Source organism: Gorilla gorilla, chromosome 9 (assembly GCF_029281585.2).
Source record: "Gorilla gorilla gorilla isolate KB3781 chromosome 9, NHGRI_mGorGor1-v2.1_pri, whole genome shotgun sequence".
In the NCBI taxonomy this organism is placed as follows: domain Eukaryota; kingdom Metazoa; phylum Chordata; class Mammalia; order Primates; family Hominidae; genus Gorilla; species Gorilla gorilla.
This window is the reverse complement of record NC_073233.2, coordinates 14,748,585-14,762,170: the sequence shown is the minus strand read 5'-3', so window position 1 is coordinate 14,762,170 and position 13,586 is coordinate 14,748,585. Positions and strand designations below refer to the sequence as shown.

At 47.0% G+C, this 13,586-nt stretch overlaps 1 protein-coding gene across 1 annotated transcript in view; it reads left to right on the top strand.

The window, feature by feature from the left end:
• The window catches only part of STK33 (serine/threonine kinase 33), a 222,230-nt gene extending 210,365 nt beyond the window's left edge, over positions 1-11,865 (top strand). The window contains exon 15 of the mRNA XM_063710941.1: positions 11,745-11,865. Within this exon, the coding sequence (XP_063567011.1) occupies positions 11,745-11,747 (3 nt within the window). The 3' untranslated portion in view covers positions 11,748-11,865. The remainder of the gene's footprint in view (positions 1-11,744) is intronic.
• The last annotated feature ends 1,721 nt before the right edge of the window (positions 11,866-13,586 follow it).

Here is a 13,586-nt window from a genome sequence, read left to right as displayed (position 1 = left end):
GGCTTCATTATTGTGTAGCCCAGCCTGTGTGAAATCTTGGCAGAAATGTCTTACCTGCAGTGATTCTGATTGCTTGGAGGGGAACAGTCTGACTACCACCAAAATCTTTTTCTTTTCCTGTATAAGATGACCAGCATCAGACCCCGTGGCACCAGCATGGACAGAGTTGTACAAAAGATGTTCATTAAGAACTGGATTGGCTGGGCGTGGTGGCTCACGCCTGTAATCCCAGCACTTTGGGAGGCCAAGGTGGGTGGATCACGAGGTCAGAGATCGAGACCATCCTGGCTAACATGGTGAAACCCCGTCTCTACTAAAAATACAAAAAATTAGCCGGGTGCGGTGGCGGGTGCCTGTAGTCCCAGCTACTCGGGAGGCTGAGGCAGGAGAATGGCGTGAACCCGGGAGGCGGAGCTTGCAGTGAGTGGAGATAGCGCCGCTGCACTCCAGCCTGGGCGAAAGAGCGAGACTCCATCTCAAAAAAAAAAAAAAAGAACTGGATTGAGAGACTCAGTCATTCATTCAAGAAATAGTTGTTGGCCACCTATCATGTGCCAGGCACTGATAGGCGCTGGATATAAAACAATGTGAAAGGCAGTCAAAACCATTGCCCAACATAGGGAGCTTGTAGCCATGGGGGCACAGAGACAGATGATGGCCATCTATACAAATGCGTAAAATAATTATATATTGTGATTAGAGATAAGGAATTTCTATATAGAGTGCTATCATAGAGGATTACAGGATAGGAACCCTCTGGAAAGCCTCTCTAAGGAAGCCAACCGTGGGAAGAGCCGGGGAGGGATGTTTTAGGCAGAGGGAACAGGGGAAGAGCTTGATGGAGTCCAGGACTTGGCCCAAAGGCCAGGATGACCAGGGAAGGGGAGAGGCAGGGGTCAGGTCCTGCAGGATTTAGGGGGCCACAGGAAGAAACCCTTTTATTCTAAATGCACTGGGAAGCCATTGAGGGCTTGACATCTGATTATGTGTTTAGAGGATCCGTTTGTCTTCTGTGTAAATGAATTATGCAAAGTGGAACAAAAGTGGAACCAGGGAGATTAGTTAGAGGACATTGAATAAGATGGTGGCAGAGAAGATGGAGAGAAATGGGTTGATATGAAATATGTTTTGGAAATCAGATTGATAGGATTCAGTGACGGATTAGAGGTTATGGTTGAAGAAGAATGGGTGAGGAGGCCAGGGATGACTTTGGCTTCAGTAACCAGATTGATGGTGGTTTCGCTTCCTGGGGAAGGCCAGGCCTGGGCTGGCAGTGGAATGAAGAGTTCTAGTGTAGGGTCCTGCCCTACAGGGTCTAGTGGTGTTCTCTTCATGTGTGGAGATGAGAGATTGTAGAAAAATAAGAGACAAGACTAAGAGTATGAAAGACAGCTGGGCCCAGGGGACCACTACCATGAATGCGCGGAGTCCGGTAGTGGCCCCGAATGGCTGGACGCACTGCTATTTATTGTATACAAGGCAAGGGGGCAGGGTAAGGAGAGTGAGTCATCTCAAGTGATTGATAAGGTCAAGCAAGTCACGTGTTTACAGGACAAGGGGCCCATCCCTTTGTGGTCGCCGAAGCAGGCGGAGGACAGCATACGTCAGCGTTTTTTCTACGCGCTTATCAGAGAGATCAAACACTTTAATACTTTCACTATTTCTGCTACTGCTATCTTCTAGGAAGTTAAAAGGAGGACCAGGTGTACAGGCGGAACATAAAAGTGAACAAGGAGCGTGACCACTGAAGCACAGCGCCACAAGGAGACGTTTAAGCCTCCGGATGTCTGTGGGCAGGCCTGGCTAATGTCCGACCTCCCACAAGAGGCTGGTGGAGCAGAGTGTTCTCTAACTCCTCCAAAGAAAGGGAGTTTCCCTTTCACGGTCTGCTAAGTAATGGGTTCCTTCCCAGGCACTGGCATTACCGCAAGACCACGGTGCCCTCAAGCGGCCCTTATCCGGACGTGACAGAGGGCTCACACTCTTGTCTTCTGGTCACTTCTCACAATGTTCCTTCAGCTCCTGACTCTGCACTGGCTGGTTACTCCTTGGTTATAATAATAAAACAGAGATTAATACTAAAAACTAATTATTATGATTATCCATATATGATCATCTCTGTATCCTATTTCTAGTATAACTTTTCTTATTCTAAATACTTTATTATATTGGAACAGCTTGTGCCTTCACTCTCTTGCCTCGGCACCTGGGTAACTTTCTGCCCACATCTAGCTGATCGTATGAAGTTTGAGATCTCTATCAGACCTCAAAGTGGAGGTGACTACTTGAGATGGATTTAAGGGTTGGAGCAGATCAAGGTGGATAGAGAGAAAAGAGCCCTAAGGTGGAGAAGGATGTGAAGAGAGACCCAGAGTTAATAGCAAAACTGTGTGCAGAGGCTTCTGGGTGCCTGACAGGGCTCACAGAATCCAGGGAGACCTGGTATCAAGGCACCGTCTTGGTCCACACAGCAAGTGTGTCTCCCTCACTCAAGGACTAGGCAGTGACTGTATTTTGGCAAGAAAAAGGATGAGAATGGAGTGGAATGACATGAAATGCCATTCGGAGAAATATCCCTGGGAGATATGGCCAAATCTCCTTATTGCTTGATTGATTGAATCTGAATAGTGACGGTTTACAAGCCCTCAATAGCCAAATCATAATTCCATAGCCTTCCATTAGCAATAAATCAGAAAATGGTGGGCCAGGTACTTTGCTGAAACCCATATTTGCAGAATTCTGGACTGTCTGAACTCTTCCTTCAGCCCAACTCTTCCTCAGTGCAGAAGCTGCACCCACAGCCAGCTCCAGTGAGCTCCCACCTCTGATGACACGTTCCTGGGGTTGGGGGCTCCCTACCTCCCAAGGCAGATGAATTCCACTCTGGAAACACCTAAGTGTGAGAAAATTCTTCCTATCATCTGACACCTGCTGCTCACTGGCCCTTCTGGAGCTCTTTAAAGGCCTCTCTAGCTGCCACATCCAGCCCCTTGGGTTTGAAGGTAATTCCCACAGCCCTGTGTGCCTTCTTCAGGCTAAACATCCCCATGTCTCTTGGACTCTTCCTTAGTGACATGTTTCTAGGCCCTTCATTCTAGTTCATCTGGGTCTTTTTCCAAAATTGAAGTCAGGCCTCCAAGTGTGGCCCGTCACCCCCAGTCCTCGGAACACTGTGCGTCTGTCACTGCAGTCCATTGTGTTCCTGTTAACAGGGATTTGTGGACAATCTAGTTTGAGTTTACCAGGACAGGCTTTAATGACAATGTGTCCCTGAAGCATGGTTATTTTCCTATCAGTGTCCTTGTGGTGGACTCTCAGTGACCGCTAAAGAGCCTTTTTGCAGTGTGTTGCCTGCGGGGAGCAACAGAGAGTGTGTTGAGTCAACGCTCTGGGGTTGGGTCTGAGTCACAGAGCCCTGAGATTATCCAGGAAGACACACTCATTTTCCTTAAGTATCGGTCTTGCTAATTATCCACTGAGATATATGGGGAGGGAAGAAGGCACAAACCGAATTACAGGCCTGCTTGCCAGAGGATGCCTTAGTGGCTTAGCTCCTGCTGGGGTGGCGGTGGGAAACAGGAGAGGTTTGGCAACCTCAGACAGGACCTGTCCCGGACCCTCCAAACAGGGTGAGCACAGGTGTGGTCTGTGTCTGTGTAAGCTGCACATCCCCACGCCTCCCGCCCACAGGCACTGGGGCACATTAACTTCTGTGCCTAAATGGAATGGCTCTGAGCCCTCTCTCCCCATGCTACTACCAGGAATCTGAGTCTTTTGCAGGGAAGACTCTGAGCGCCCTCCCCTGAACATCTCTGAGAATTCCCAGGAGTGTTCACACATGTCCTTGTCCACTTGTGGCTCTTTGCCTGAGGCAGAGGCTCAGATGCATCATTTCTGATGTCCTTGCCTCTCACTTTCATTTCCAGGGCTTCTGCTCCCCAGCTACCATCAGCGACTCTGCAGCCTCTGGTCAGCCAGGGGCTGTGGTGGCAGCTGCCCAGCAAGATGCCATATGTCCAGTGTGATGAGCGCCAGGCCCAAATCCCAAGTGTCACCCCAATGTAGCATGACACAGCAGCCGGGCCCTGCGGTCCTCCGATGTTCTTCGCTGCAGGGTGTCCCTTCATGTGGACTGACCTCGTGGAGTGGAGTGGATGTGGGTGGTAAGGGTGTGCTGGTACATAAGCCGTAGGATTTGGGGGTGGGGGCGAGGCAGGAGTTGGGAAGAGGTGTGGTGTGGGAGAGGCACGGTGCATACTGTGGTTACAGAGGGATATGGGTGGGAAGGAGGTCTCAGCAGAGATTGCTCTGGCCCTTCCCTTCTAGATCTCAGAAGCTCCCCAGGTAATCCTGACATGCAACGTGTCTGTTTCCTATCTGGGCCCCAAACTAAAGGGATTTGTAGGCTATTTCCAAATTGCAAGGAACATAATGGAAAAAGCGTATCTGCCTATAGTGAAATGGCTCAGACCACACTCACCTAAAGTTTTTGGGTAATAAAATATTTCAAAACACAGAGCTCACAAAAGAAATAATGACAGGCATCGTTGGAGGCGTAAAGGGTGAGAGGTAGTCCAGCCCCTCACTGTACAGCAAGGCCCAGGGACGGGGTGTTCCAGCTGCTTGGTGCTCACTAGACCAGAAGCCAGGTGGGGTGTCGGCTACAAGTGGGGTGCTGGGTGCTAGGTGATCTCTCATGTTTCTGCATTCAGGATGTTCACTGTGGGATAAACCTTCCGCCTGTGGGATCCTTATTTGGGGATCAGAGCAGGCACAGGCTCTTGTGGCTTAGTCACTCACTGCCCCAGCAGCTGTCCCTGCTTTCATTCTCCGTGGGTCAACAGCAGGAGCCCTAACCCTTAGCCACAGTGGAGTGGGGAAGGGGCAGCCAGGAGACTCTCGGCTGACAGATTACTTGGAATACCCCTTACTAATTATGTAGCAGTCCCCACCACTGCCTTTGCAAGTTAGATTTAAAATGAGGTGTGTTTTCTTAATTTTTTTTTATTTTAATAGCTTGTGGGGTACAAGTGGTTTTTGGTTACACAGATGAATTGTACAGTGATGAAATCTGAGATTTGAGTGCACCCATCACCCGAGTAGTGTACATTGTACCCAATATGTAGGTTTTTATCCTTCGCCACCCAGCACTCCTTCTGAATCTCCATAGTCCATTATACCACTCTGTGTGCCTTTGCATATCCATATCTTAGCTCCCACCTGTAAGTGAGGACATAGGGTATTTGATTTTCCATTCCTGAGTTACTTTAGTTGGAATAGTGGCCTCCAGCTCCATCCAAATTGCTGCAAAACACATTATTTCATTCTTTTTTATGGCTGAGTAGTATGCCATGGTGTATATATACCACATTTTTTAAATGCACTCATTGGTTGATGGGCACTTAGGTTGGTTCCGTATCTTTGCAATTGTGAATTGTCCTGCAATAAACATACATGTGAGGTGTCTTTTTGATACAATGACTTATTTTCCTTTGGGTAGATACCCAGTATTGAATTGAATGGTAGATCTGCTTTTAGTTCTTTGTGAAATCTCCATACTGTTTTCCATAGGGGCTGTACTAATTTACATTCCAACCAGCAGTGTATAATTGTTCACTTTTCACCACATGCCCACTTTTTTGACTTTTTAATAACAGCCATTTTTTTTTTTTTTTCAGAAGGAGTTTCGCTCTTGTCACCCAGGCTGGAGTGCAATGGCATGATCTCGGCTCGCTGCAACCTCTGCCTCCCGGTTTCAAGTGATTCTCCTGCCTCAGCCTCCTGAGTAGCTGGGATTACAGGTGCCCATGACCATGCCAAGCTATTTTTTGTATTTTTAGTAGAGACGAGGTTTCACCATGTTGGCCAGGCTGGTCTTGAAGTCCTGACCTCAAGCAATCCACCCGTCTCGGCCTCCCAAAGTGCTGGGACTACAGGCATGAACCACTGTGCCTGGCCAATAATGGCCGTTCTTAAGGCTCATATACTGTTGGTGGGAGTATAAATTAGTTCAACCATTGTGGAAAACAGTGTGGTGATTCCTCAAAGACCCAAAAACACAAATACCATTCAACCCAGCAATCCCATTACTGGGTATATACCCAAAGGAATATAAATTGTTCTGTCATAAAGACACATGCACGTGTATGTTCATTGCAGGATTATTCACAATAGAAAAGACATGGAATCAACCTAAATGCCCATCATTGGTAGACTGGATAAAGAAAATATGGTATATATACACCATGGAATACTATGGAGCCACAAAAATAAATGAGGTCACGTCCTTTGCAGGAATATGGATGGAGCTGGAGGCCATTATCCTTGGCAAACTAACACAGGAACAGAAAACCAAATACCACATGTTCTCACTTATAAGTGGGAGTTAAATGATGAGGACTTACGGATAGCACAAAGAGGGGAACAACAGACACTGGGGTCTATCAGAGGGTGAAGGGTGGGTGGAGGGAGAGGATCAGAAAAAATAACCTAGTACTTCAATATTAAGTGAAGGCTTAATATTGAAGTGACAGAATAATCTGTACAACAAAGCGCCCATGACACAAGTTTACCTATATCACAAACCTGCACATGTAACCCTGAACTTAAAAGTTAATTAAAAAAAAAAGGGCATTCTTCAAGAGTAATGTGGTACCTCATTGTGGTTCTAATTTGCATTTCCCTGTTAATTAGTGATGTTGAGCATTTTTTCATGTTTGTTGGCCATTTGTATATCTTCCTTTGAGAAATGTCTGTTCATGTCTTTTCCTACTTTTTGATAAGATTATTTGTTTTTTTCTTGCTAATCTGTTTGAGTTATTTGTAGATTCTAGATATTAGTTCTTCGTTTGATGCATAGTTTACTAATATTTTCTCCCCTTCTGTGGGTTGTCTGTTTACTCTGATGATTATTTCTTCTGCTGTGCAGAAGCCTTTTAGTTTAATTAGGTCCCGTTTATTTATTTTTGTTTTTGTTGCATTTACTTTGGGTTCTTAGTGATGAATTATTTGCCTAGGCCAATGTGCAGGAGAGTTTTTCCTAGGTTATCTTCTTGAGTTTTTATGGTTTCAGGTCTTAGATTTAAGTCTTTTGATCCGTCTTGAGTTGATTTTTATATAAGGTGAGAGATAGGGATCCAGTTTCATTGTTCTACATATGGCTAGCCAGTTTTCTCAGCACTATTTATTAGATAGGGTCTCCTTTCCCCAATTTATGTTTTTGTGTGTTTTGTTGAAGACCAGTTGGTTTTAAGTATTTAGCTTTATTTCTGTGTTCTCTTTTCTGTTCCGTTGGTCTACGTGTTTACTTTTATACTGGTACCACGCTGTTTTGGTAACCATAGCCTTGTAGTATAATTTGAAGTCTGGTAATGTGATGCCTCCAGATTTGTTCTTTTTGCTTAGGATTGCTTTGGGTATTTGGGACTTTTTTGGTTCCATGTGAATTTTAGGATTTTTTTTTTCTAATTCTGTGAAAAAAGATGTTGGTGTTAGGATAGGAATTGCACTGAATCTGTAGCTTACTTTCAGCAGTGATATAGTTTGGCTGTGTCCCCACTCAAACCTCATCTTGAATTATAGTTCCCATAATCCCCACGTTGTGGGAGGGACCCAGTGGGAGGTAATTGAATCATGAGGGCATTTATTCTCATGCTGTTCTCGTGATGGTGAGTGAGTTCTCATGAGATCTGATGGTTGTTTTTGTTTGTTTGTTTGTCTGTTTTTTGAGATGGAGTTTCACTCTTGTTGCCCAGGCTGGAGTGCAATGGTGCGATCTTGGCTCACTGCAACTTCTGCCTCCCAGGTTCAAGCGATTCTCCTGCCTCAGCCTCCCGAGTAGATGGGATTACAGGCATGCACCACCATGCCCGGCTAATTTTGTGTTTTTATTAGAGACGGGGTTTCTCCATGTTGGTCAGGCTGGTCTCAAACTCCCGACTTCAGGTGATCCACCCACCTTGGCCTTCCGAAGTGCTGGGATTACAGGCTTGAAGAGATCTGATGGCTTTTTAAGGGGCTTTCCCCCCACTTCGCTCTGAACTTCTCCCTGCTGCTGCCATGTGAAGAAGGATGCATTTGCTTCTCCTTCCGTCATGATTGTAAGTTTCCTGAGGCCTCCCTAGCCCTGCGGAATGGTGAGTCAATTAAACCTCTTTCCTTTATAAATTACCCAGTCTTGAGTATTTCTTCATAGTAGCCCAAGAATGGACTAATACAGGCAGTATGGTCATTTTCATGATATTGACTCTTCCAGTTCATGAGCTTGGGATGTGTTTCTAGTTGTTTGTGTCATCTGTGGTTTCTTTCAGCAGTTTTTGTAGTTCTCTTTGTAGGGATCTTTTACCTCCTTGGTTAAGTATATTCCTAGGTATTTTATTTTTTGCAGCTGTTGTAAAAGGGATTAAGTTCTCGATTTGATTCTCAACTTGGTCATTGTTGGTATAAAGCAGTGCTACTGATTTGTGTACATTGATTTTATAACCTGAGACTTTACTGAATTTATTTATGAAATCTTGGAATCTTTTGGAGGAGTCTTCAGGGTTTTCTAGGTATATGATCATATAATTGGTAAACAGCTGTAGTTTGACCTCCTCTTTTCCAGTTTGCCCTTTCTTTCTCTTGCCTGATTGCTCTAGCTAGGACTTCCAGTACTATATTGAATAGAAGTAGTGAAAGTGGGCATCTTTGTCCTGTACCAGTTCTCAGGGGGAATGTTTCACCTTCTCCCCATTCAGTATGATGGAGTGCTGTGGGTCTGTCATACATGACTTTTATTATTTTGGGGTAAGTCCCTTCAATGGCTAGTTTGTTGAGAGTTTTTATCATAAAGGATGCTGTATTTTGTTGAATACTTTTTCTGCATCTATTGAAATGATCATATGATTTTTATTTTAATTATGTTTATATGATATATCCCATTTTGAAGTGTGTTTTAATTGGCCAGTTTTTAGGGGGGATTTATTTTACACAAAGGTGAAGATTAAGGGGTCTGCAGTGGCCCTGCCTAGGCAATGGATCCAGCAGCATCAACCCCACAACTATAGGGGTATCTACTGGTCACTCTCGATTAATGAGAACATCATCTCTAGCTTCTAGTTTTTGCTTTGGCTGTGTCTTGGTTGAAGGAAAATGGAGGATTGTACAAGGTGCAAAGGGGCACTGTCGAGTTAGTGGTTTTGATAAATGGACCAACATGGGCAGGATATAGGACACTGGGGAGGAGAGAGGTGATACTAGGAAAACAGCTTCAGATTATGCTTCTGAAGCTGGGAGGTTAGGGAAGCTTCTACAGTGGAGCCTTTCCTGCCCAGTCAGACTGTTGAGGACTTCACGTTTCAGACTATACGAGGGATGGTTGGAGCCAAAATGTGGTAGCTGGAAGATGTGATCTCACTTAAAAGAAATGCAGAATCGGCTGGGCATGGTGGCTCATGCCTGTAATCCCAGCACTTTGGGAGGCTGATGTGGGCGGATCACGAGATTAGGAGATCAAGACCATCCTGGCCAACATGGTGAAACCCATCTCTACTAAAAATACAAAAAACTGGCCAGGCATGGTGGCTGGTGCCTGTAGTCCCAGCTACTCAGGAGGCTGAGGCAGGGAAATCACTTGAACCCGGGAGGCAGAAGTTGCAGTGAGCTGAGATCATGCCACTGCACTCCAGCCTGGTGACAGAGTGAGACTCCATCTAAAAAAAAAAAAGAAAAAAGAATCAAAGCCTGCCAGGACAAGACTTTATTGCAAATGCCTCTCCAGTTGCAGAGATCAGACCTGATGAAGAAAGTGCACAGGCGAGAAGAGGGGAAGGAGAGCTCGGAGAACCAAATTCTGTCTTAAGCCATCTGCCTTCTCCTGGCTTTGGCTAATGGTATTAAATACCCTCCACCCAGCCCCACCCAACATGCACATGTGAACACACGTGTCTGCAGCTTCTGTCCCTCACTGCTGCAGGGGACAGATTTGAGCTTGCCCCCATGACATGCTTAGACACACATAAAGTCATAGTCACTTCTGCCCCCTCCTGCCCAGGACCCAGGTTCCCAAGGATCAACCGAGATCCCTGTTTCCCAGAGCCTTGCCCTGGTGGCTGTCGCTCAGTGATGCTTGGGCTGGCTGGAATCACAGCTCTGACCCCGCTCATTCCCCTGGAGCCTCTTTGGAATATTCCCTGGGTGGCTGGCTCTGGAAGGAAGCAAAGGAATGCATTTGCCCTGTTGTATGTCTGGAAATCTAAGTAGCCTGAGTGCCTGGAGATTAGCCTGTATTCTCCAAGCTGAGTTTCCCAACTCTCCTGGCTAGGACCCCTTGTATTAGTCCATTTTCACACTGCTATAAAGAACTGCCAGAGACTCTTTTCCAATTTGCCCTTTCCTTTATGAAGGAGAGAGGCTTAATTGACTCACAGTTCCACATGGCTGGAGAGGCCTCAGGAAACTTACAATCATGGCAGAAGGCAAAGGGGAAGCAAGGCACCTTCTTTACAAGGTGGCAGGAAGGAGAAGTGCCAAGTGAAGGGGTAAGAGCCCTCTATAAAACCATCAGATCTCATAAGAACTCACTATCATGAAAACAGCATGGGGGAAACCACCCCCATGGCTCACTGATCTGCCTCCACTTTCTGGGGAAAGAATTTGCAAATAAGGAAGTTGCAGACAACTCACTGCTGGCACCGTGTGTGAACTGCCTACATTCTATTAAGGAATATAAGCTTAAACACATCCTAAAGCAATTATCTGTGAAGTTGAAAATCATTGAGTAGTTCTATTATTTTTACCTTGACCATATATGGCCAGTTACTTAAATTAACACAAGTTCCAGGAGTATATCACCAATAATAAGTTTCTTTCTGTCAAGCAATGGGGGGAGGAAGTGGTGAGTAATTCCTGCCTCTGAGGTAGCCATGGGATAGAAATGTTTCCCATTTGAACCCATATGGATGCCTGCCTTAAATGCTAGTTGTTAGAAAGATGTACATTGGAAACCCTATTGCAAATAAATGTCACTGCAAGTTGTAGGGTTAACCAACAAGCAACTAAATTGATAATGATGAAGCTAAATTAATAGTAGTCTGTAGTTAAAAGGCAAAAGTAACATTAATTAAAACCACAGTCACTCAGGATGGCATCTCTTCAAACCTTGCAAGTGTGCATTTCTGTGGGAGCATTAGTGCTGCCAGACTCTTTAGGAGGGCTTGGCATCAGAATCCTCTGGAAACACATTAATAAATTTAGTCTGTGCTGCAAGATGGAGGAAATGTTATCTGTTAAAATTCCTCATAGGAAGGGAACTATACTTCCCTGCCAAATATCCCTTGGTGGGTCCTCGGGCTAGGAGATGAGGCGGCCGCCAGACCAGAATCTGGAGAGAGCTTTGAGGGAGAGGTGGGCTGGTGGAAGGATGGGTTGGGGAATATGTGTCCACTGCTCTGGGCGAACAGGGAGAAAAGAACAGCGAGGTAATTGAAACCCTCTGTCTGCAGTGTGACCTCTCTGCGTGAACATCACTGTTACAGGCTACATGTTTGTGTCCCCTCCTCCAAATTATTGTGTAAAGCTCCAACCCTACCCCCAGTGTGACTGTATCTGGAGGTAGGGATTTTATAGAGGTATATTATGGTTAAATGTGGTCACAAGTTTGGGGCCCAGAGCCAATAGTATTAGTGTCCTTATAAAAAGAGACACTGGAGACCCCAAGTATGATCTATCCTTCTCTCTCTCTGTCTCTCTGTCTCTTTCTCTGCCAGTGAGAAGGTGGCCATCTGCAAGGCAGGAAGAGAGCCCTCACTAGAAACTGAACCTGCAAGGACATTGATCTTGGACTTTCCAGCCTCCAGAACTGTGAGAAAATAAATTTCTCTCATTTGAGCCACACGGTTTGTGGTATTTTATTATGGCAGCTCGAGCAGATGAAAATAACCTCCTACCTCTGCCAACGCCCCCAACCTCCCAGCTCACAGAGTACAAGGAGGTTGGGGGTGGGAGCTAGGGAGGGGCCTGAGCTCTGTGCTCTAATTGGCCCTTGAGTGAGCCCCTGTGGACCCTGGGGCAGGTGAGAGATAGTGGGAGCCCAGTGGCACAGAGAGAAACATCAGAAAGTCAGCCCTGGCAGCTTGGAGACATCAGCCAGAGCTCTGGACTTCCACAGGCTGTCTAACTGGATTTGGAGGCAGCAAGGGCCTCAGCTGAGAGCTGGGAAGACACATATAAGCATTGCGTTAATAACTTTGGTGCTTAAATAATTGGGTATCAGTAAGGAGGCCTGAGGTGAAAGAAGACAGGGAAGACCAGGAATCGCATGTTGTCATGGCTAAGAGCCCAGGAAGGCACCTGAACACTTGGACTGCTGGTGAGAGGCAGGAGGGGCCTCTGGGCCCCCTGCAGCTGCAGCCACAGCCCCCTCTTTGAGAACCACTAGTCAAAGGCACGGGTTCCAGGGAGGCCCCCAGAAGGCCACCCACTTGCATTTTTCCAGCTCACACTCGGCCATGTTCTTCCAGGAACTCCACGCCCCACAGCCTGCAGCCTGGGCCTCAATCACTGGGATGATCCCCCTGTGAAGAGGGTCTGCTTATAGCTGGGTCCATCACGGTGGCAGTGGAGCCAGCATCACCTGGTGATGCCGCTGAGGACCAGTAGAGCCATCTGGGCCTGAGACCACCCTGAGCCCCCTGTGTGGAGGCCCCTCCTGTCCATTTTCTACTTTTCTGCTGTCATATTCTTCCCAGCCATGCCTGGGCCCAGCCTGGTCCTCATACTAGCACCCCCATCCTCTTCCTCGCAGCTCCTGGGCAACCTGCTACATCCTGCCCCTGCCTTTAACCCAGGGCTCTTGGTAGGGGTAGAGGCTGGCGTGTCCTATCAAAATCATCTGGGCAGCGTTCTCTCTCCATGAGGGCTCCACACCCCCAGCAGTGTGACTTTGTAGCCCCCTCATCAAGAGCTGGAGTCTGTTCCCCAACCCCTTGAGTCTGGGCTGGCTTTGTGACTCGCTTTGGCCGATGAAATGCCACGCCCAGAAACATGTGGTTTCTGAGCTTAAGGCTTCAGAGGCCTCGCGTCCTTCTGCTATCTTGCTTCCCAACCTTTGCTGTGAGAACAAGCCGAGACCAGCCTCCTGGAGGATGAGAGACCATATGGCACAGAGCCCAGTCATCCCAGCCAAGGTCCAGACATGGGAGACAGCCCACCTGAGGTCAGCAGCTCCCCAGATTTGGGTCTGCCCTAAGGGGAACAGTGGACTCTGCAACTGCCCGAAGCGCTAAATGCAGAAGCCCTCCCTGCTGCATGGGGTCTTTTCCCAAGCTGACCTTTAGGGTCTTGATGAGCCCTGCCTGGCTACCTCCATGACAGTCCTCACCTTCCAAGCATATCTTCTCAGAGAGGCTGGTCAGTGGCAGGGTCCCAGAGCCCCCGGAAGAGGCCGCCATGCCCTCAGCCTTGCAAGCCAGAGCAAGACATGAACTCAGTCTGCAGAAAGACATGGTCTTGGCCCTTGCATGCTGTCTTAAGGGCTGCAGTGGGCAACCCCACAGATTGAGGCAGTCAGGGAGGCAGTACGCCTGTCCCAGTCAGCCTTGGGAAGAAGA